At 43.0% G+C, this 25509-nt stretch overlaps 1 protein-coding gene across 6 annotated transcripts in view; it reads right to left on the bottom strand.

Annotated features, from left to right (window-relative positions):
• The window catches only part of KALRN (kalirin RhoGEF kinase), a 1598314-nt gene that overhangs the window by 552644 nt on the left and 1020161 nt on the right, over window positions 1-25509 (bottom strand). For all 6 annotated transcript variants that reach the window (XM_078682047.1, XM_078682045.1, XM_078682043.1 and 3 more), the window contains exons 15-16: window positions 16291-16457; window positions 10161-10280 (exon numbers count right to left, since the gene is read on the bottom strand). In XM_078682047.1, coding sequence (XP_078538173.1) covers window positions 10161-10280; window positions 16291-16457 — 287 coding nt within the window. The remainder of the gene's footprint in view (window positions 1-10160; window positions 10281-16290; window positions 16458-25509) is intronic.

Here is a 25509-nt window from a genome sequence, read left to right as displayed (position 1 = left end):
TTTCAAGAATGGATTATGACACAAAAAAGAATGGATTATGATTCCATGGAATATGGCAGGGGTTTCTAACTCCTTACAAAGATTTTCAAAATATTACATTTCAAAAAGTAATGTGTGTGTGAACACAGTAATTTGTCTGTTTCTGGGTGATATTGTACAGCACCTGCGAGGAAAGTCCATTGGCACGTTTTCCTACCATGCTGTACCATACTAGAGAATTTCAAATGCTTTCCGAATTGAAAGAGTTTCAGTTAAAAATGTAAGTTTAAGGAATTTTTTCCTAGCACACACGAGAGCCAACCGGAATATTATTACCCACTTTTGGAAAATACCTAAAACCCCAAGGCAACAAGGCTGGTGGAGTACAAACTACATTGATAGGGTGAAGCTAAGCTGCAACAACCAATAATGAGCAGTGCTACAAACTTCTGCGAGAGCAGCAATTTCCGTATAAGCCTCACAATGCACTTATTAAAAGGAAATGGTAAAAGGAAATGGCAAAAGGCTTAGGGTTCATGTACAGTGTGGGACAGGCTGGTTTTAAGAACAGGCTTAGCCATCTTCTAGACAGGTCTCCTCTTTACAGAGGCCTCCATTAAGGAGCACTGCTAAGCATCACCATGGGCTTCAAATTCTGGCTAATGCAGTACATCTGTACAAGCAAAGCATGAAAACCTATTAGCAAAAGAATTAATACTTGGCAGAAATGCTTAGAGAATTGTTTCAGAAAAGGATTGAATTTTGCATCCAGCTGCTGAAACGCTGTTCGTGTAGCCGTACTACTGTTAAGTAGGCACAGGAGAATTCCAATTGAGAAAGAGCGTAAGCTCTATGAGGTCTTTGGGGCCTTCGAGCAATGTGTGCTTTGTAGATTTGTCAATATTGCCTGAGCTGCAGCTTTCTCTCTTTAATTCGTCTGCTCTGCGGTGCTTTCTCATTTTTGCTTTCTAGTATTTTGGATGTGGAAGAAACATTTAAGCCCCTGCTCACTAGGTCGCAAGGTCCAAGCAGGTGGGAGACCAGCACAGATGAAAGAACAGTTATTCAGCAGCACAACAGCACCGAGGATCATTACATTTGTTTTTAGGCCAAAAGTCCCCAAGGAGGCAAGGTCTATGGCCTGTGCATCAGAAGGAGAGGTGTGCTTAAGGGTGGGCAGAAACTGCCCATGTACATCAGATGTAGCTACCCTGTCAATGCGTGGTGTCCGTATGGGACGGAATCTACGCACTGCTTACTCCATCCGTTTTTCTCGCAGCGGAAGAGGTAGGGAAAGTGTCTGGTCCCAGAAGGTCTTAGTCTTCAGAACTAAAGGCTGAATTTTGACTGACTAACAATGACACTGTGCTGTGTATTAATATTGTTCCTTTGTGTAACAGAACTGTACTGTATCACTCATTTCCCACTTAACTGTTGAACAGAAGGTTGTAGGTATTTTCACAATACCACCCCTCCACTATAGTCTCCTCACTTTTCTCACAGGTTGTGATTTGCCTCTACTACACCATATACTATTACTACAACTCTGTGACCTGCTGTGCTCTAGTTTTATTTATTGCATATATCCAACAGCACACACTTGTAATATTCATTTTTTTTGTATTCATTACATGTAATTTGCAAGATTTGCTTCAAGGTTGGGCAGACTTTGAGCCTATCGTACTAAACACTTATGCTCTCACAAACCCGGCAATTTGCAAAATCACAAGGTTTTCAAATGCAAAAGTGCTAAACTAATTTTATGATTCAGAAAACGATTTCCAACTCGCAAAAATGGTTTTGTAATCTATTCCAAATCCCAATTAGAAGCAGGTCTAAAAGAGGAGTCCTTCCTAATTGCAAGTTGCAATGGTATGTATCAATGGTTTGTGTCACATATCATTGAACACTTACCAACACCTGAAAAGAGGTTGTAACTGGTTTGCAAAGGGAAGAGGTCAGTCATGCTGGGGGACCTCAAAGGGGGGGGTCTACAGATAGTGGTGTATGGGACAACTGATGCATTTCAAAAGAGAAAAGGCAGTGTTGGTTCCTTCGAGTAATCTGGGAAGCTTCAAAAAACATTTTTCATTTGGGAATGCAAACAGAGGAACGGCAGTGTGCTGTTCCTTGCAAATCACCAACCCTGCGTTTGTAGCCAACCACACAGGATCACAAATAGTGACCTGCCTAATTATTATCTATTCATTTTCATTAGGCAGGTTTTTCTCTGAACCCGTGAAACTTGAGATTTTGTGACCTAAGCTACTAGTAAATAGATTGCATCGCAAATGTAGAGAAGAGGTTGCAAAAAGACAGAGCGCAATTTGTGATCACATTTCGCAGTCTGTCTTAGTACAACGAGCCTTTAGTGTATCACTTATATTTTGGCTGTTCCTGCTCTCTTGATGATCTGCATTAGTCACATCCCATATTATGTATGTTACAACCACCCAGATGTTCCATATTGGTGCGATTTATGTACTGTGTTGCCTCTGCCCAGATATTCTGCATTATAAATCTTTTTTAATGGATTAGTACCATCAACTGGAATATTTTCCATTAGGTGACTGAGTTACATAACAAAGAAAGGAATTGCCCTTCACATTGTCTGTCATCGTAAAGACTGAACGCGAAAATGACTTACTATTGAACCTTGCGCACACACGCACATAATTGTGTGCTGTAAATTACCCCCATATTCAGTCCTGACCGGCTCTCTTAGACACACAGTCTATGTGAGAAGGCATCAGGTGTCACATGAAATGTCCTCCAAATACCCCATACTTTCTACCACCACATGGTTTTCTGCCACCATCATCCACCTCCAGTGGGCTCCCACTTCAATGTGTTGCGGCTGCTCCCACTCTCTGTATGAGTGTTCATAGCCACTATCCTCAGCAGCAACTCTGTCACCACAGCTGTCTTTTCTCAGCTTCCTTTGAGTCTGTAGAAACCAAGGGAAGAGTGGGGGTTGTACTGGCAGCATCAACAGGCTTCCGCCAACTGTTTGGGTCTATGAAGTTGGATGGACATCACAGGTTCAATGCCATTATGCCAGGATCTAGTTAGCTTGGTTAGTCACTGGGGTGACCTCACATAGTTCACAACAGTTGGTAGAATCTGAGGCTGTGTTATAGCAAGTGTGCACTGCCCCAGTATGCGACGTGGCACACCTCGTTCAGTCCTGGGCAGTTCGCCATATTACAATCAAATCACTGCCATAAGGGCAGCTGCAAACTCACTGCTCCAGGCCTGGTCTTTAAAGGGGAACAGAGATCCCCCAGTTGGTGGGTGTAGTGAGTGACTGTGACCACCTGCAGAGTTGAGTTTGTTGTTCGAAAACAGACCATTGCAAGAAAAGGTGTGATAGTTATTTTTTGGGACAAAGTAAGGAAATCCAAATCAGGCACCCTAAATTGGCACTTGTGGTCTGAGCTACAACAGAAAGAAGCTGCACCAGCGGCAAAATATTTAGTAACTAGCATGTCTACTCTGGGTCTTACCGAACTTTGGGCAACTCCTACAAGTCATTGCCTTCTTAAGAAATTAGCAAAGAAAATAGTAAAGAATCAATCTTGGATTTAAGATAAGGCAGCCCTAACAAGGAGGTTGCATGGCTGGATGAGCTTGAGCTCCTATTCCTCCCTGGCTGCACAAAAGTATCTAGCTTCGGGTTTTGCCAAACATACAAAAATACAAATTTTAAAATACAGATTAGGCTTGTTGCCATGCACAAAGTACTTTCCATATTGGCTGAAAAAAACATCTGATCCTAATTGTCGTTTATGTGGTACTCCGCAAGAAGATATGCTGCATCTCCTCTGCATATGCAAGGAACTAACAGAGGAAAGGAGACAGATTTTAAAACCACTTTTTAACTAGAGAGGTATCCGCACACGGAGACAGGCTGTGCTGGCATGTTTTGCACCCGAGGATACGCAGCTTAATTGCCGCTTTGTAAAATTCTTAAGACAAGTGGAGAAGAAAATGCCTAGTTAGAACAGCAATACAGCTGACAAGGAAAAGACGGACGCTGCTAAATAACTGCTTACTCCTTTAATGTACTGTAAACACCATTTGGTTATAATGTCTTTTAATTGTTTTTAAAAAAATATTTTTAATAACTAATGACACGTAATGAGATATTTTGTAGAAATGGTTTTAAGTAATTCTGCTAAATAAAATAAACTTAAACATGAAACCACCCGCAGAGGGGAGTCTGGGGTGTCCATGGTACCCTTTACCCTTTTTACACCCTCCCGACAGCTGACCTCAGAGGGGTGCACTGACTGTGCACCACCTCCATGTGGCACACATTCAGTGTGCCTCCAGAAGGCCTTTACGCCTCTGCACGCATAATACAGCGTGGCCCAGAGGCAAAGTATTTCGCTCATTTGCATGTGGCCACATCCAAATGTAAAGTACAGAACACCACTTAGGATATCCCTGGTTCTGTATGAGCTATCTGTATTATAGAAGGAGCCGCACAAAAGTCTGTGATCCCTCCTGCAATACCAAAGTGCAGCAGGGGCACAAAATGCAACGTACATCCCATTGCACTTCATCGAATATAGTCCATGGTGTTTTCTAGAATATCTATCTATAAAACTATATACAACTGCAGCACTTATATTTTGTCTGCTTCTCACATGTTCTGCATTAATATTATTCCGATTTTGTGTATTTTCTGTGTAGGCACAATATATATATATATTGTTTTTGCTACTACTGTGTTAATGAGAATATATCGTTCTCAAATGCTGTGCATTAACATCTCTCAGACTAAGTACTGAGAGTGCTTCCAGTCTCTGTTTTATTATAACCAAGTTGTTCTGGACGGCTACATATTTATTTAGGTGGTTTGGCAGCTCCACGGAATTGATAGCAGGTTGCCACAGAACTGTTCGCAGGGCATGATTCACTGCTGCCCAGCTGTTAGTCACTGGCGAGGTTCAGACTTAATTTATGTCTACTCACTTTTGTGTTTTCATTTGTAAGCGTGAATTCAAGAACACTCAATTGTTGTTCTCAACAACTGCCAGGATTTTCGTCATTAATTTCTTTCTATTTTAGATATGCCTTTTGCTCATTTTTCTTAAATCACATGCTGCAGATTGAATGATAATTCATTTAAAAATTGTGGGAGCCAAATTTCAGATTATGTTGAAATATTAGCTAACACTTTGTATGCCAAAGGATTCACATTGATTCTCTGAACACCGCCTGCACTGTTTATATTCCACCTGCCTGCCACCACGCTAATTACACGCACTAGAGATGCTCATATTATGCTTCCAGTGCCAGCTCACTTCACGGCAACGAAGTGACCTGTATCCTATCGGGAATGATCCTTGGCGGGGATCCCCGCTGCCAACTTACTGATCAATTTCAACAGGATCCAGGTACTACAACGGCACTCGGTGTTGACTTTCCATTCAGCAATGATAGTGACCAATCATTATGTCTATTCAAAATGTCTTTGAAGTATCACTGACCCTTGATTTGGCTTATTCTGATTTTTATATCCATATTCTAATCACTCAGGTATGCATTTTAGTGTCAAATAATTGAAATTTACAGAGGCTGTAAAAGCGCTATAAAACACTTTGTGTCTAACCCTAAACTTCTCTCTGGCACTGTAATATTGAGTGCAGAATTACTTACATACAAGATCTACGTCTGCAGATCTCTTTAACTTTGTGAGATGCCAAGTATTGAGGCTCGAACATAATATAAAGTTGAAACACAATCTCCTATGCACACACAAAATTATTTATACTGTATAGAATTGTGAACATTCTTTCATTCAGTATGATCATAAAATTAGTTTCCACTTCTTGTGTGTGCAATTTTTCTTTTTATTGCTCAAGCAAAATCACACCAGCCGACACGTGTTTCATCAGAGTACAGATTGCTCTGACTCTTCAGGGCTGGAAGTAAGATAAAATATACATAGTTCTCAAATTACTGATTCTCAGCTCAGTATATTACACAATTTGACATATATGTGGCAACATTTACATAGAAAATAAACCTAAAGTGATGCTACATACATAAATGCAACATATTCATGGTAGATTGAAAATGAGGGGTTTCAGATCAACTTAACGTACAAAAAAGGATGCCAATTTCTGATCACGTATTCTCTAACGTAAAAAATCATAATTGTACATTACACGCGTGTACGTGACATGCACATGCACAAAGGAAAGTGGAAAGAGTGACCAAACCACGACGCATCATTGCTCATAATGCATGGACATCTAATTACTCATACAACTTGTATATAGGATTACAAATTCATTTAAAGTTAATCAACATGATGCATATAAAACGTAAGATATTACGTAAATATTGTGCTTAAAATCGTGGGACCAATCCGTGAAACAGAGAAGGTAAATCATTGTCATTGGTGTAACCAACAAGATCAGAAAGAAAGACGAGGACCCTCCACCAAGGTATTGGTAAGCAATATTGAAAAAGTCTGAAACACAAGGCCCCGAACCCTACCTTTCTGCTAATGATGGCGAGTTTTGTATTTCTAAAAGAAATGAAAATACCAAGTGATGGTTTTAATATAACTAAGAGTGAAATTTGATCAAAATCCAAAAAAGAGGACGACCAGTTAGTTAAAAAAAAACAACAGAAGCGTACCACTTAACCGGTGATAATTCCAACCCGGTAAGGGTATCTGTTGAAGTCCCAAATATCCTGGATATTCGCTCCTTTAATCCTTGAGATGCTAAACTAGCCGTATCCGTGTGTACCGAGAACAAGATAAGCAGGACGATAAGCTGCCAGTGCTCTTCATAAACATCAGAATCAATGTGAGCATCATGAACTCATCTCAATTAATAGTTGTGTACTCAACTTCCTTCTATGAATCCATAATAAAAGGAACATCCTATTAACACACGTCCTGGTCATACTACTATCTTAAAGCTAAATGTCAGCGGAACCGCCACTTCAATATCGTTGTACCAAGCTAACAACCTCCTGAAAAGTCTTTGGTCACCCACTTGAGTTGCTCTATTCACTCACAAATACAGTCTATATGGTTCTGTCTCTTTAAGGCCATGGCAAATTACCCGAAACACACAAACACTAAAGCGGTTCTAGCCTCCTGGGTACATCAAATTCGTCCCCTAGGTTGATTCGAATATGATAAGTATTGCTCACCTTTATAGACTGATTGACCAATTCTAGATAGCCGTATTAATCACAGGGCGGAACAGGATTAATCTTTGTGATCCAAACGTAAAGTCCTAAAAACAACGTGTACCAATAAGAATCGCTATTTCACAGTAGATCTAGAAAGAAAAATATATAGTATCTGTAATGAGCCGTATGCTTACTAATCATAAGGAGTCCACACTCAGCGAGAATGATCTCATGTAAGTTAGGTTCGTTGCAGTAACAACGTGGAAAGTCCGAATGTCCCTGGACCTAAAAGTGTAATATTACAAGGATTAAAACAAAAGCCTCTAAAACCTTCATTTTAAAAGGTCTAACATCTACACGAACTAGTAAAGGCAATACCTCCTATTCTGCCCGGCCGCGAATCCGGTGTTCCACTGTCAATGATGTGGTCAGAATGAGGAAGAGAAAGTAAGCGCGCGAAGTTTAAAGGTAAACTCCTCCCCGACAGGCGAAGGCTAGACTGTAACCGCTCACTTCCGGTTCAAACAAAGACCGGCAACACGGAAGAGAGTGCACTCCCGAGTTACTCCGATCTCTCATACGTTAAGTCAAACGGTGTGTATTACGATCTTGTTCTTGATCTTGTTGGTTACACCAATGACAATGATTTACCTTCTCTGTTTCACGGATTGGTCCCACGATTTTAAGCACAATATTTACGTAATATCTTACGTTTTATATGCATCATGTTGATTAACTTTAAATGAATTTGTAATCCTATATACAAGTTGTATGAGTAATTAGATGTCCATGCATTATGAGCAATGATGCGTCGTGGTTTGGTCACTCTTTCCACTTTCCTTTGTGCATGTGCATGTCACGTACACGCGTGTAAAGTACAAGTATGATTTTTTACGTTAGCGAATACGTGATCAGAAATTGGCATCCTTTTTTGTACGTTCAGTTGATCTGAAACCCCTCATTTTCAATCTACCATGAATATGTTGCATTTATGTATGTAGCATCACTTTAGGTTTATTTTCTATGTAAATGTTGCCACATATATGTCAAATTGTGTAATATACTGAGCTGAGAATCAGTAATTTGAGAACTATGTATATTTTATTTTACTTCCAGCCCTGAAGAGTCAGAGCAATCTGTACTCTGACGAAACACGTGTCGGCTGGTGTGATTTTGCTTGAGCAATAAAAAGATAAATTGCTCACACAAGAAGAAGTGGAAACTAATTTTATGATCATACTGAATGAAAAAATGTTCACAATTCTATACAGTATAAATAATTTTGTGTGTGCATAGGAGATTGTGTTTCATAGTTATTAGGTGTTGTTTTCAACACCTGTGAAAGGGTTGAAAGGGTTCCCCTTTTTCTATAGCACCACCAACCAAAGCTCTTATCCGTACAGGTAGTCAGTAACTTAGCGGAGCGCAAGTATTTCCTGTAAGTCAAAATCCTTTTTCTCGTTGCAAATATAATATAAAGTTATTTGACATCCCTTCCGTGTTCTTCAATGTAATCATCCCTACTTGTTTATTCCGCCAGATTTTAAGAAGAAACTGAAAACGTTGCTGTTCTGATGCATTTTTCCCCTCCTGACGTTCTGATTGTTCAGCTGGTTCTGTGGTAGGCTTTTTGGTAGCAGCGCCGGGATACTCTGAGTAGCTGTGCGCTCTATAAAACTAGTATAACATAACATATTCTTTTTGTTTAAATCATCTCATTTATTCATTCTTCTTTACATCAGGCAGCTGTTCAAAGCCAGAGCACACAGCTCTGGTTGAGATGCTAATGGCATTCATGGTCCGTGAAAAACAAATGCCATTCATAAATTGTATAGGAAATCAATCGATATTTATTAGGGAGAGTAAAGAGTCTACAGAAATTGAGTGGAAAGCTTCCAGTTGAAAAAACACATGGAACAGGCTTTTTAACAATCTTTAACCGCCACCAGAAAGAAACCGCACATATGTCCCAACTCTGCGTTGTTTGCACAGTAGCTACTCCATGGGAACCTGTTGTGTTTCATATAAATATATTAAGATCCCGTGAATTGCAGAAGTGCATCGTTCAGCTGAAATTGCCATGACACATCTAGAAGGTATTGCATTCCTTTATACTGAAACAAATGCAAATGTGACCTCCTTAAGAGAATTTAACACTAAGAAGTATTCAGTGTTCTCTATCAAGATCATAACTTCACAAGAATAAATCTGTGTATTACCTTTTTATTTATTATTATTATTATTAAATAAAATTTATAGGGCGCACAGCTACCCGGAGGTTTCCCGGCGCACAGGATAGAATGCAGGCGGAAATGAACAATCTAGTTACTGATTAAAAAGCAAGGTCTAAAGGCCTTTGCGGACGTTTTTGTGGCAAATTTCGTGGCGAAGTGGGGAAGGAAGAGAGTTCCACAATGCTGGGGCCAAGTACGAAAAAGAACGTCCACCAATGCGTGAGAGTCTGAATCTAGGGACTATGAAGTTGTCTTGGGACGTAAAACGTAGTAGACGTGAAGGAAGATAAGCCTCGGCTAACGAGCACAGATAGTGTCATTTGATTCACGATTCAGGAACCTGACTATGTAGCTATTTAAGTAAGATCCATATTGTGGCAGCTGGTTTCAACCTCCTTACATTACTGGGAGCTCTCTATGACTGCTGCAAATGTGAGGTGTCCGTAAATTTAGAGATTGCTTTGAATAGTGCTGAACTATGTAGTCTTTATTGGGTGATGATGGGGATGGTTCAAGCAATAGCTTCTAATACATATCCTCATAAATTAAAGGCAAATAAATGTCCTATTATCTATTTTCTTTTTTATACAGTACAGTAAGAGATGCGAGTTCAACGAAATTTGGTTTATTTTGAGACTAAAAAGAATGTGTTTGTGTTACCTACACCTTATTTATTTATTTTGAGACTATAAATCGTGCTGTTCGGGAACTAAAAGATAATTTGAATTTTAAGTGACAAGAGGGGAGTGATAGAGAAGTACAGTAAGATTCAGATGGTGTTACCTCGATGGCCAGCTGAAACTGCTCATGTTCTCTCTGAAGTTGTTCTGCCTCCGAAAGCGAGCTTGCGTTGACGAGGTTGGCATTAAGCATGGATTCCCCATTGCGTATCCATCCCAGCACCTGAAAAAGAAATGACATTTCCAGAAACAAAAGCTTGGCATTTTATCCAATTAGGGTGTCTAATAGCAAACATACAACCCCAAACCTTGGCACATTACTAAGTAAAGCGGGTTGCCCTCCACAGATATGGTGAGGGGGAATCTAGGGTGAGTCAAAAAGAATGGAAGATGGAGAGCCAGTGAATCGAGAGGTGGAGGTAAGCAGAGGGATGGAAGAAAGACTCTGGGAAGGAGAGGGCAGAGGAGATGCAGGGCAAAGAGATAAAGTGAAGACCAGCAGAGGAGCTGAAAGAGGAGAACGCACTAGGCGTGTAGAAGTGACGGAGAACATTGGAGGATCTGGAGATGGCTCAGACAAGAACTACTGCGAGGCAGGGGAGAGCAATGCCAGCCAGAACTCAGACTCCAGAGACATGCTCAAGATACAGCGCCCACTGGGAGCAGGCAAATCAGTCCTCACCTGCCACTCTCCAGGGTTAAGGGCCATAGATTACAGTTAGTTTTCGGGACTGGGAGGGAATGGGTATTTGGGGAACTTCAAAAAGGAGCTGCATGTAGCACGGGCACAGAACTTTGGGCAGTACGGTTGAGGAGCTTTGGGGAGCACAAGTGGAGTTTTGTGGAGCATGGACACAGAGTACTGTCTCAAAGAAGCAATCTAGGGAGTGAGCTCAAAAGTGTTCTGTTTAAGGCTATGGTTGCGGAAAAAAACGTTTACAAACTTAGGGGGTGCCCCAACAAATGGGACAAAAAGTGGGGAAAGTGGAATGCATATAGAGAAGAGATTTGTAGCTCCCCTACCATAGAAGTGGCAATGGATAGGTCGCGACCCACACGCCACGACCCCAATTGACACACCCGCTGTCCCCTTTTTTTTTTTTTGTGTATATCGAGCCCTTCTATGTCATTGAATTCTATGTAATGTTGACTGTGCTTTGATTTTCAGGCGGGACCCTGACGCCGAATCCTCAATGGATATGACTAGTATGTTTATTGCTCGTATTACTGACACTTTTTATGCTCTTGTGCTAATGTATCGTTGCTATGTTCTGATTCTTTGATTTTTCTTTCAATAAAATTTTACTTGAAAAAAAAAGTGTTCTGTTTATTATTTCACTTTGCAGCACGGGATGCAGACACACTCAAGAGTGTTTAACGTGCTTCCTCTTGTATTGGGTCATTTACCTTGCAGTCACATCAATCAAAAACTGTTTTAGGCCAATAGTAGCCTCTTATCCTTTCAAGGGGGTTAAGATGTCTAATCCCATAGGATGGCAGCACTGTACAAACTGTGACGACACAGCCAATTGGCTGACCTCCAAATTTGAGTAGGGGAGGATTGAGTCCTTCAAAAAAAATTGGCAGTTTAGTTCTTTGTTCTAGACATTTTGAACAATGAATGGGTTTACCGTGCAATATTGCATGCTTAAATATACCGGTGTATTCAGCATGCAAAACTAGCACACTTGATCAATACTGATTAAATGAACTGCCTGCATGTAAATGCCAGCCACACTGCAATCAATACTATATGCTTCAGCAGCCTCAAGTAGATACAGCTGCCCCCAGTGTTGTGGACTTGAGTTGGCCCGGGAAGTTAATAATTTTGCAATGATTACCATAAGTCATTATTTAAACTGAGCAGCTTTGCATAGACATCAGTACTAGTTCTATCTAAATCGATGGAAACAGTTGAAGTTTTCCCAAGTGCTTAATAAAACGCCAGGAGACCAACAGCACAGGCGTTAGTTGGCTCCTTGACATTTAGGTAAGTAAGGTCTTCGAGTGTGTTTTGTTTTGACTTTGTTCCACCGTATACATTTAAAAGGCATGCCCAAATCTTTTCTTTCAGATTTGATGCTTCTGAACTGTCATTTGCTTACATCTTGTACTCCATGGTGCCAAAACTTGAAGGAAAAGTCAGCACATATATCTGTTTTGTTACAGACAGCAGGCCACAAGCAACCACAATGTATTCCCTACGTAATATGTCTAGAGTGCTTAACTGAAACACTTTGTTACAAGGTGTTACACCAGAAATTCAAAGTGCAAAATAGCTCAGAAATGTTAATCTTTCTCAATATCACACATCACTTTAAATGGATTCGCTAGAGGTTGCTTCTTTTACTCATCTTCTGGTACACATATATGGTTAATCTTTAAATTCATGTGATGGTAACAACAGTGAGAAGTATTGTTATTTTGTGGGTGTACCATGTTAAAAGCAGACGCACCGTGTCTTGGCCTTCACGGGGTGCTTACCCCCACAGTCCTGTGGTGATCAAGGGTACAAATAAAAAGATTCCCTTTACCTCGGGATCTGGTGGTTCCATTTAATGAAAATTACTGGAGGACGTTCGGCAGGTATGGGTGGACAGGACAATAGCATTTTCATTAACTATAGTTAGAGATTTCTAGCACTTATTTAATCAGCTCATCAACCTAATGTTTCCAGCATGTTTCCGCTGTATTGGTAGTGTCTGCCAATCACCAGTACACATTTTTCATTAGAGCATGCACTAATATCTCCACTCTAATGCTGGAAGTCCACATGTAGCTTGGACTCTGGATGCCAAATAGTTTCTTTATGAAGCTTAAATCAATCCAAACTTCAGAAAAATCATCCCATTATTCTTTCTGGAGTCTACAAACCTTTTTAGTTTGCAATTTTTTAACACATTCATCTGAATGCCACAGAAGCCAATGCTACAATATGAGACTGATGCCAATAAAAGAGTAGCATTTGCAAACAATAAAATTGGCCCCTGTACAGGTTTGATCTCAGATTTGTGGATAAAACTGGGATAATCAATATGTAGGAAAAATAGACATGCAAATTACTTATACAATCCAGGACGTTAGTTAAGGCACAAAGGCGGGGATTGGCTTTACTAATTTCTCTATTATAAAAGCATGCGTTATCCTCTTACTTCAACATTTCCCTTTTATTTTCAGGAAATACAGCAAGCTTTAATGACAGAGGCTGCCAGCATCGCACAAACCTCTGAAACAAATAGTGTACCATTCAAATACACCCACTTGAGGTTCTGTCTGAACAAGACAGTCCAGACAAATTCTTCTTTGTGCATTTATGTTTCTTTAAAAAAAGAATGAGGGAGATAGGAGACTCCCGCACCAACATGTCTTTTTGCAGGCGGTAAGGCAGGGAAAGATTAACTTTACAAATCAAAGAGGACGAGTAGCGACAGGAGCGTATCGAAGATCACATTAACAATGACAAAATTATTGATCTCTGCTTTTACTCATTTCAAAATGCCGTCAAAATGGGTGGACTAACCTACTGTAGATGATGCTTCGAAGTATGAAACAGAATATCATATGTGTGTAATTTATGCAATTGTCATTTAAATGTATCAAAAGGTAATGACTGCTTTCCCCTCTGTCGCTAGGACAACCCTTGAGGAGCTCTTTGTAACTTCTGTAAATTAACCAATCTGATCACTAAGATTTGAAATGTAAGAATGCATTTAGCCTTGTTAGCGGGATACTGCTGCCTGCTTTCAATCACCGTTGTTGAAGATTCTGGAGTCTCGGGTTTTCACAAAAAATAGCAATCATCTGGGTAAAATGTACGATTTAAGTCTCCTCTGATCTCATCTTGTTGGTGCTATCACTTCCCCAAGACCAGTGATTTTGGTGAGGTTATGCTATGGCAGATTCGATAACGCGTGGCTTTTGTTCAGCATGTTGCAGATAAAAATCTTTCTTGAAACGAGTGCTGTTATTTCCGATTTTTCTTTGGCACATCCAAGGGCCTTTTCACATTAAATGAACTGACTTCTTTCAAGGGGCCCTGAAAAGTGCTAGATGGCTTGTTGATGTGCCACAAATGCTGAAATCATCTTGTCGACATTTATCCAGCTAGAGCTCAAATGAATTACCATTTGGGCAATCTTCACCCAACTATCTCTTTCAACTTCTAAGGCAGGCAATATCACTTGCATTATAACTAGACAACACTCCCTTTCGAAAAATGTCCACTTTCAGAAACTGTCTATATTAGAAAAATGTTAAAAGCCTGTAGTTTGGTGTACTCAATAACCTTTTTGCTTGCCTTACAATGGAGGCAGAATGATGTGCTGTATGGCAGGTAAAAGATGGTCCATCCCACAAATGATTACACTCAAAAGTACTAAAGGTCCATCAAATCTGAATAGGACTGTCCAAAGTAGAAGTCCTGAGCATCCTCGCTCACAGCACCAATACCACATTAAAGTATTATATTTATCAGCAAGACATCCACCAAACAGACACCTCCCCAACTGTGAATCTGTTTTGATAGTACAGGTCTATTAAAACAGACAGGACTCCTGGGTGGTCCTTGAGACATACAGTTAAGGCAAGATTGCAGCAGCATGATTTCACTATCCATCATGCCACATGCATTTTTCCTGTAAAGTATGAGAATGACCTATGTTACCTAAAAAACATAAAAACAACGTGAAGACATGTACAGATTGATTTAGAGTTTGGCACACTTGTTACTCCGGCACAAACGGATACCCCATCCACCTTATTAAAAAATGGATAATGTCCTATAGCACTTGCAATAATAAGGGATATCTGTCATGTTTGCGACGGAGCAACCTGTCCGCCAAAATCGAAATCAGGCCCCAGGTGAATGGAATTAGGCCCTTGCTCAGTGTTTCAAATAACCTACGACATGAAGAGGTTCCCACGAGAATGATATAAAAGATCACCATCATTACAAGCCCCAATTATACTCGGTTTAGAACAATTAGCTGTACTCATGTTCCTTATTAAAGGGCATGACGACCGAGGACGTCCTGAACACCGGTACACAGAAATGTGCCCATAGAAATAACACCAATATGGATCTAGAAAAAAAGGAAAGAAACATTTTTTGCAACTAGCTGAAACTGTAAATCGGAATGCTGGGAATGTTCACCTTCAGTAAAAAGCACTGAATGGATACAACTGGTTCATCATCCACTGGGTCACCGCGTATCAATTGAGAAAATATTGTCAGGTGAATCTATTTCACTGGAAGCACAGAGCCTTAGACAGACCGTGTGGGTTTTTGGCACTTGAGGTCTTATTTGGGTGGCAGAACTGGTGCTGGTGGGCAGCAACTGCAGTTTGCTTGGATCATATGCTATGCAAAATAGTCGAAATGATAGGCAGTTTATTTAACTGCAGATGCAATAATCACATTTTCATATTTCCTAAAATGTTGGAATCATGGTTTTACTAGATCTGTACAAAGGATGCAGGCTAGCAACGTGGCAGAGCAGTAAACCACCACACACAAAAGGAATTAGAAATGCTAAGCAAAGAGGGGTCAATGGACAACACAGTAAACAGATGACGGCTGAATTCAGTGCTCAATAGCAGGCTCTTGACACACGGCAAGACCCTTAAATGTGGTTTTATACACATTATGAGAATGAAGCCAGAACAAAACTGGAACAATTGGAATTCACATGATTCCAGTAGAGGCCGAGTAACAACATGTGTTGTGGTGTACAGTTAAGACACCAGGAAATTTATCAGGCATTGATAGAGAATATTACAATATTCAAGGCAAAAAGGAAATCATTGCTTGAACCCCCAGCTATCCTTGAAATAGGAGTATTATTGACATTGGTAAATCAAATATCATCTAAAAATCGAAACTTGCACCTTGGCTCTGCACGCCATATATATGGAGTGGTTACATCACAGGATGAAGGCTAAGCCGAGCACTACAACAGTAAAAACTAGAAGGTCGGCTGTGGGGATGAGATATATTTATATTTGCACCAGTATCCTCTTAATAAACCTCTAAACAAAACCGTCGTTATGTATATAACATTGATTAACAAAGCATGGGATGTGTTATGAAGAGAGACGAGTAGGCACAGATCAATACTGCAATGATTTACTTAGCCAAGAATGGCAGTGGAAGCTGAAAAAATGACTGGGTGATTGACAGACTCCACTTACTACCCTAGTTAAATTGTGGCCAAGATCGAAAGGTTATGCCTGACCTGTTTGACCTCTGCTTGCAGGTGCCTGAGTTGTAGGCACTGTTCCAGCCGCTTGTGGGTCTGATCCGCGTTCAACTCCAGTTCATGCTGCTTCTCGTGAAGGAACTCCAGCAGCTCCTGCACTTGTGTAGCGAGGTCGATGTCCTTCTCACAGATGAGGTCGATGCCTAGACAAAAAAACAAACAAGCATACATATATAAGAACAGCTAGCTATACTAGACACTACTCTAACATTCTCATATACAATCCAAGGTGCGAGGGAGGAATCATGAACATTTAGGAGATAGGTCGCTGCAGCATTAATTCATTCATTGTAAATGAATATTCAAATTACATTCAAAGCATTAAAAGGCTGCAAATCCATGACTCTATGGAACATGAAACATACTTTTGAGAGGAGCAAAGCTTAGCCAACATTACACTTTGCCTGTCCTTATGTGTTCTATGGGTAAACACCCACAATCAATTGATATATCTATTTCCGTCAACAGTGGGTATATCTACAGCCTCCTGTCTGCGTGTGCTAACTATAGTCACTCTTTATGTAAGTGCTCCTACTTTAAAACCCAGTGTATGTGTGCATCTATACTCCATGTGCTTGTATAGTGACTATCTCTACCCTTCTCTAGTGAAAAAAGGGGAGGGAAGGTTGGCAGTGCCTCACGGGAGCAACACCCGAGGGAGGATATGACAGACTGGTACTCGCCTGACTCCTCACTTTCTCATCATCAGCGACTGCCAACCCGAAAAATAAAGGGGATAAAAATGTGCACAAAAAGAAAACTCTGTGTAGTTACGTGAATGACCCTGTGATCATAGGACCTATCCTCCTAGATATGAGGTATAGTCCCCACCACATTAAAAGGAACTAGGCTCTACTAGCAACTCCAACTTTCTTCTGTGCCGTATGCCTGTTCTAGTTAAAAACAACCAACATGTTTCATCGCCGCAGGTTACTTTACCGGCGATTTCTTCAGGGTTATGATGGGTCAGCGTGATTCCTGCACTTTTTCCTTTTCTCCCTTTATTGTACGGTAGTAGGGTGAGCGGAGGCCACAGCTACGTGCACTAACGATACCGACCGAAGGGCGGATGGAAGAACCTACATAAGGACAAAGGGGTTCATCCAGTGCTAATTTCTTCCACGGGAGCCCAGGCGGGCAGCATATTAAAATGCCATTGAAGGCTTTGGTGTTATTTTAAGATTAAGAATCTGGGGTTCGCAGTTCAGGTGAGCAATGGGCTGGAACGCAGCCATGAGATAGTTGTGATAAATTAGCGCCAATCCCCCCTCCCCTCCCCCGCCACCTTTGTTTTGTCGGTCCAATCTGAAAACATCATACCCTTGCGGAATGGCAGTTCTACAGTTAGGGTCCTACGCAGAGTCGGTCCATGTTTCAGTTATAAACATTGTCGGGCCTGATGATCCATGAATTCAAAGAATTCATATTTATTTTTAATGACTTATTTTATATTAAAAGTACACAGGTAAAAGAGACCAAAGAATAATTAGAGTCAGAAGGTGAAAAAGAGGGATTCAGCTGCACCCAAATGTTATGTAAGGGAGCTAAGATGAGCTTGGAAACCAAATTGCAATTTGAACAGCAATGACAGCCTGAGATATAGTGAGATTAAACACTTCACAGAGCTTATGCCTACCTCTCTTATGGAGCTACAGAAGCACTTCCCTGGGTATCCTATATCAGCTGGGCATCTCAAACACTCAAGTATGGCTCCTTAGAAAGTGGAGGAATCCACTTGAGTGGTTTCCCCAACTTTGTAGGGCGCTCGCCGACCGAAGCGGCATGCTTCATCATTGGCCCACAATGATATAGCATCCAGCTGGTTGTAGTCACACCAATGTAGGGACACCAGAACTTGGGCAGTACTGGATAGACGACACCAGTCGCAGAAAGTTGGCACCAATAAGAAGTTCCCTTGGTCAGATTACCAGTGCCTGACCCACGCAAGCAAGGTGCAGCCACAATTGATACTCTAGCTCGCCTATATCCTTCCTAGACACACCAGTGGCTTACTACTGAGAGTAGAATGCAAAATAGTAAGGATTGGGGTCCAGTTCTGATAAACAAAGGCCAAAATAGGAAGGAGGCAGAAACAAAGTGATATGTTACCAAGAATCTGCACAGATTCCGAAGTTCATTGCTTCTATTGATACGATTGGCAGGTATCAATAAAATTCTTCTACTCTGCAATCTCTTCCGTGTTTTTTGTTTTATTTTCTAAAGGTTCCAGTTACTTTACCAACAGGGAGGTATACTCCAAACTGCTCTTAAAGAGCCTTTGGGTTCACCATTATCCAGGGCCTCAAACCGGAGTGTCTGAGATGCCCACCGAACCTTTGGTACAGTTCTGGCACTTTTTGGGGTTTTCGGTGCCACGCCTATCATGCATCTTTGGGGATCATATATCAAAAACACCCCAATGCATGTTAAATTGGCATTTAGGCTTAAAGAAAGGGAGTGTGAAATTGCATATTTGTTCCATTAAATTACATGAAATAGCTTGAAACGTATGCAACGTTATGTGTAAATTAAGCCTAATGCCCTTCAGAGTCGTTCATTGAGAAAACATCTCCTGCAACACATTTCCAGTTTGAACTTTTCTAGGATGACATTTTTGCTCAAAATAGTCCTCTGCAGCAGAAAAATGGCATGAAATTTCACAATGGCATTATAGAAGCTGAATATAATTTGCGTAACAATTTAACATGGGCCGAGGTAAAATAGGCCAACCTCCATTGGAAGAACTTAACCCAGAAGCTTTGAGTAAGAATGCTGCAGACAAGATGCCTACCTTTGGTACCATGTGGTTGCAGTCTGTACTGATATACCAGGGCCGGTTTCTCCATTTGAGTGGAGGTGCGTCGCCCCACAAGCCCCAGAGCTGAAAAATGAAACGGTAATAAAGTTTATTTATTACTGTTTTATTTTTCAGCAACCCGTCCCGAACTAAGTGTTAGCACGGGGTGGGGCCAGCCTTCTGATTGGCGGCAGCAGGGAGGAATGCTCTGCGCTTTAAAATGTGCATGTCTGTTTGGGCGGCCGTCTTGGGACAGCCAGTTACACATGCACATTTTACATTTCTCTAATCTAGCTGTCTTAGACCGCTGGGTTAGAGAAAGCGCAGACCTCCAGTGCTCTTAGGAGCGCTGGGAGAGCCTGCTCTATTCAATCCTGGTGCTGCTTTCATGCTGTGAAAGCTGTGTCAGAATTGAGTAATGCAGTTTTCTGCATCGGGAGCTTACTGGAAGATACCCGAGGGAGGAGGACATCACGCTGCCGAGGTAAGTTAATTAATTTTTTTTGTGTGACCCCCCCCCCACCACCCTTTGACAAGACAACCGTCACTGGGAAAATGTTCAATGTACCCCTTTTCATACCTCTGAGCTTTACATCGAACTTGTTGAGATCTTTCCTCTATTTATTTATTTATTTTAGAAGCTTATAAAGCACGCGGCTACCCCGAAGGGGGTGTCCCGGCGCTACGGACAGGAGGCAGCGTTAAGGTCAGGCGCGGCTAGAGGTTGGAAAACAACTAGGTTTTCAGTTTGCTTCAGAACAATGTTTCAGATGTGGTCAGCCGAAGGCCCAGTGGAAGGCTGTTCCACAATTTAGCAGTCACCACAGCAAAGGCACTGCCCCCGGTTCTAGAACGGCGAAAGCGAGGAGCGCGGAGGAGGCGAAGATGATTAGATCTAAGAGCACGGGTAGACTGAACGGGCTTTAGCCTGCCTCTGAGATAGGCCGGGCCAAGGCCGTTGAGGGCCCCGAAGGCCAGGACCAGCGATTTAAATTGGATGCGGTAGGTAACTGGCAGCCAGTGTAGCTTCATTAAATATGGAGCGATTGAATGGCGATAAGGAATGTTACATATCAGCCTAGCTGCGGCATTCTGCACAGTCTGAAGCCGCTTAATCAAATATACTGGGGCTCAAGCATACATGCTATTGGAGTAATCTAGGTGTGAAGTGATTAGAGCATGTATGACGGTCCTATGCGAGTCCAAGGGAAGAAAAGGTAGAATTTTCTTAATCATGCGGAGTTTACCAAAGCACGCTGAGGTGACCTTATTAATTTGGGTCTTACAGGACAGTTCCTTGTCAAATTGAAAGCCCAGGTTACGAGCTGATTCGACTGGAACTGGAGGGGGGTTAAGCTCCGATGGCCACCACAATAGAGAAGGAAGAGGAGAACTTTGATTGAAAAATAATACCTCGGTCTTATTAGTATTAAGCTTAAGGGTGTTGGAAGTCATCCAAGAGGAGATGTTGGTAAGGCAGCATCTAAAGTTGGCCAAGCTGCCGTCTGAGTGATCTCTAAAGGAAAACACAAGCGGAGTATCATCAGTATAAGAGATCACTCTGACGCCCCAGGATTTGACTACTTCAGCCAGAGGAGCGAGATAGACATTAAACGGGGCTCAATGCCGAGCCCTGCGGAACACCGCAGAGAAGAGGTTTTTTCTCTGAAACAAAAGGCAGGAGGAAGACCTGCTGTGATCTACCCATCAGAAAAGATCTGACCCAGGCCAAAGGAGTACCCCGTATACCCAAATTGGAAAGTCTATCTAATAAAATAGCATGGGAAACGGTGTCAAAAGCCGCGGACAGGTCGAGGAGCACCAACAAGGCCTCCTCGCCTGCATCCACGCATTCATGAATGGTCTCAGACACCTCAAGTAGTGCAGTCTCCGTGCTAAAGACCGGTCTAAAACTGGACTGAGAGTCATGGAGAAGTTTTCTAGATTCAAAATAGTCGGCTAATTGCTCTTGCACTGCTTTCTCAAGAATATTAGCTGGTTTAGGGAGAAGCGAAATAGGGCGATAATTGCTGAACACTGAGGGGTTGGCGTCAGTCTTCTTCAGGATGGGAATCAGCATAGCCTGCTTCCATGAGGTGGGGAACTGACCTGAGAGTAACGATGTATTCCAGATTGAGAATAAAGGGCCAGTCACAAGAGGGGTGAGAGTGCTCAACACCTGGGCAGGAGCAGGGTCCAGTGGTGACCCCGATTTACATCGACGCAGCATTGTCAGAGCAGTTTCCGTCGATAGACCTTTAAATGATACAAACGCCTCCTCTGGGGGGACCTTGGGGTCTAACGGAGGAATTGCGTAAGCCTGATTAAATGAGGTAGAGATATTAATGATTTTATCATGAAAAAAATTGAAAGACCATTACAGAGGATTTGGCGATTGGGATCTGGCAGGCAAAGGCAGGAGGGTTAAAAAACTCTTTAATAATTTTGAACAAAGTTTTTGAGGAGTTTTCAGCCGCATTGATTTTATCGACAAAATATTCCCTCATAGTGGCACGCTTGAGTTTGTGAAAGTTTTTTAGGGCGGCACTATAAGTAACCTTAGCGACAGTATCATACGTTAGTCGCCAAACGCGTTCCAATTTTTTACATTTGCTCCTTTCATCGCGTAAAGCCGTGGAGAACCAGGGAGCTGAAGGCTTTGATCTCAAAGAGGATAGGGGTTGCATCGGGGCGATGAGGTCGATAGAGGAGGAAAGACAGGAGTTAAAATTGGAAACGTCAGTGTTCGGATCATTAGAGGACTGCCCGATCAGATTAACAAAGATGGGTTCTAGGGCCTCACAGGTGACCTTGTGCCATTTTCTGCCCAAGTCCCTAGCTTTGGATGAAATATCCGATGGCTGAGACACAGTCAACCGGAATGGGATCAACTAGTGATCAGACTATCAGTCTATCTCCCCTTGCCCATTTTATTTCACGCTTGAGCGACACATCCCTTTGACAGTGAACTGAATTTGGCAAGTTAGATGAGGAGTATTAGGATTCCCATTTCCTTTTAGGGAAGGACAAGTTACAGTATATAACAACCACATTAACAGGAAGATGTAGCAGATAACAGAAGAAAATACAGGCGTTACTTCATGCTATGAATAATATTGACCTACAGCATGTGTTTTCATACAGTTCCCAGTAGTTCCAATTTCAGATGAAAGCTTGTCTGAAGGGTAAACAGAATGAAATGTCTGGTGTTTTGTTTTACTTGCAATTAACACTTTTTATTAGGATTGGATCTGCTACAACAATTATCTAAATCACTGAGCATCATTAAGACCATGAAAACCATCCCATCCTTAAAAGCAATGTTGGTAAATTGAAGTTGGAACGTGAGTGGGCTCTGTTCATTCATCTGTGTTCATGCAATTACTGTGTTTACCAAAGATGCTTTCAACCTGTTAGAGGAAGAGCCTTCAAGACTAATTGAAAAGCGGCGGGCTGTGACAAGGAACAGTGGTATACAAATGCAAAACGTTGATTGGCCAGATGCATCCAGTGGAATCTGACAAGAGAGGGGATTCATTGCCATGCACCACCTATTGTGGGCTATTGAGCCTGTATCAAAAATGTTTAACATTTGAAATGGATGTCTGTGGGTTTCATGTCCATGCTGTGAACTAAAGTGAAGTTCCTAGGGCGCCACGTGAAGCTATAGCCCCAACCAATCAGAGGGCGGGGAAGGTGAAGCGGGAAAAGATTGACCCCCTATAGTTCAATCATAGAACGGTATAAGCAGCTGTATCCGGTGTGCCCTGCAGAGTTACCCTTGGCATGGGACGTATGCTTCCCCGGTAGCTCAGGGAAAGGAACAAGATGCTTGGCGGAACCAAGCAGGCCAAACAACCCAGACTCGAGTCACTAAACTGAAAGGAATCATAAAAAATGAATAACGGAGGGCAGATAAGCAAACCCAATAGACGCTAAGTATGGATGACAGGATATGGTTCAGATGCTATGTGCACATCAGCCAAGAAAAAAAGTTGGAAAACGCAAGCTTGGTATAATAATTACTGATGTGTTCCCCAGTCCAGTAATATGGACTTAATAGCCCTCGTGAAAATGAGTTGGACAGAATATTAACGTCCGATGACTGAAGTTCACGCAGATTTTAGTAGGGCTGCCAGGACTGACACGTCTGGCTATAGAAACTGGGGCAAACCCAAACTGGCAGCAACATTAGGCTGGCCTTGGCACCATCTACTCTCACAGACTCCCAGAAGAGACATGGGCCGGTGTAGGCGAAGCCAGACCCAATAGGGGCCCGTGCCAAATGCCTCCGTAGGCAGGAACCCCCCGCGCAAGTCCGCGAAGGTCTGTGAAAAGGGGACGACAGGATTTGTCTCCCCTAAGCAAGCCACTAGCCACCCAATCTGGGTGAGAGAAGGCAAAGAGATGCAGTGTTCAAAAGGGACACAGGTTCCCCCTTGTTGTCACTAAACCCCCCCAATCGAGGCAGAATCGTGGAATCGCGGTCGGTTTACCTGGAGCACTGGAGTTGTCGCTGCTGAGGAGCATTGCTGCAGGGAGAAGAGTCACAGAGAACACCCAGAAGACTGACGGTAGCAGGAAGGAGGCCCTGCTCGCCAACAAAGACCAAGGCTGCCAGGAAGGAGTTGACAAAGTCCCGCCGTCTTTCAGCGAAGGAGCAGCTCGCCGGGGAACGACTGGGAGCTGGCTACAACCAGTGGTGAACAGCCAGTGGTGAGCGGTGGCGAGGAGGCGTTTCGGAGGTCCCGCCAGCTTTCAGCTGCAACGCCGTGGACGAAAAGCCCGGGAGCAGAGGGTAGGGCCGGCGCCAGGTCGGACGCTTTCCGGCAGCTGGAGCAGCATTCAGCCTGGAAGTTGCTGGGCTGCTTGGAAGGAGCCTGTTGTTTTTGCCGGCTGGGGCAGCGTCTGGGGGCACAAGGTCACAAATGAAGGCGAACGCGCGGGTGAAGAGCTGCCTGCCTGAAGTTAGCGTCTACTACATTGCCCACATCAGGGACTTTAGCATTTTTGTTTTGCCGACCGAGATTGCTTTTGGGGCAAAAAATCAGTTAACCAGATGCTGCATTTCCAGCAGATTATTGTCTGCAGCAGAAAGAACTGAAGGCTAGTAGGCAACACGTGGGGCAGGAGACTTGAGGGAACAACCTGCCCACTGGAAGAAAGGCTCCACATCCGAAATACATGGCTGGGAGACGTGGGGCAGCAAGGGAGAAGAGAATGCCAGCAAGATACAGGGAGGTGCCTGGAAACAACGAAGCCCAAAAACAGGATCTGATAAGGCCACGGGAGGACTCCGGGCCAGATCTGGAAGGCGATATGGAGGAATTTTTGAGAAAAGCAAGAGTGCTGGGGGCCCTGACGGGGGAAGAATAGATGGATGACCACATAGCAGAGGGGCCAGCCAAGAAACAGCCGAAACCTATGCAGGCACCAGCTCCAGCATCCCCGCAAGGGCATGCAGCCGAAATGGCATCCCCTTCGAAACCAGGTAGAGGGGTGCCAACAACAGCACCACAGCATCCCTCTGCAGCCCCAGGACGAAGGTGTGAGGCCCCACCCCAAAGAACGGGGAAAGTGGCAGGATCCGGGCAACCACACCACCATAGGTGGTGACCGACTCAGACGAGGTGGTCAGCAGTGAAGACGAGGTTTTTGTGGCCAACACGGCGGCCCCTCGAGGAGCACGAGATCCACGGTGGACCGTGGGCCTGGTGAGCATCACGCGCCAATCGAAAGGGGCAAGCAGCACAAAAAAGGGTGGTCTTGGTGGCATTGGCCTAGGCTGGGAGCCCCATATGGGGGGCCCCAAGCAAGTACAGGGTTAAAGGGGGGGGGGAGAGCAGGGCCTGAGCAAAAGAAGGGACGGAAAGTGGTAGGCGTCAGGCATGAAAGCCCGCAGAGGAAAAAAAGCAAAGAGGGCACAGGCTCAGGGAGGGCCTCACAGAGTACGCAGGGCGGCGCTGTGGCACCAGAGGGAGACCAACCGGACAAGGATGGGGCAGGACCCAGGTGGGAAGCCAGTAAACGAGTAAGTACGTCCCTCCCCAGGGAATCCACCCACCACCACAAAACTCCTCGGATAAGCAAACCGTATCCCGCTAGCAGTGAACGAGCAAACTTGGTGGAAGGAGTTTATAGATATCATCTCTATGCTGGAGTTGCGCCAAGCGGGCTTGGACCTCCCAGCTCAAGACAAAAAGTATGAGGACAGAAGGGATAGACCCAAGCCCAGAGTGGAAAAAAACAGACTAAGGGCTAAGGGCTTTCAGGACTCTGTCATGTGCGTTCATAGAAAAGTTCCCCCAGAGTGCAGCAGCACTATTCTTATAGGAACAGAAAGTGCATGAAGCACAGCAAAAGTATCAGGGAGAAGCATGGCTGAGGTACGATGGAGG

Source organism: Lissotriton helveticus, chromosome 3_1 (genome assembly GCF_964261635.1).
Source record: "Lissotriton helveticus chromosome 3_1, aLisHel1.1, whole genome shotgun sequence".
NCBI lineage: Eukaryota > Metazoa > Chordata > Amphibia > Caudata > Salamandridae > Lissotriton > Lissotriton helveticus.
This window is presented reverse-complemented; position numbering and strand designations above follow the sequence as displayed.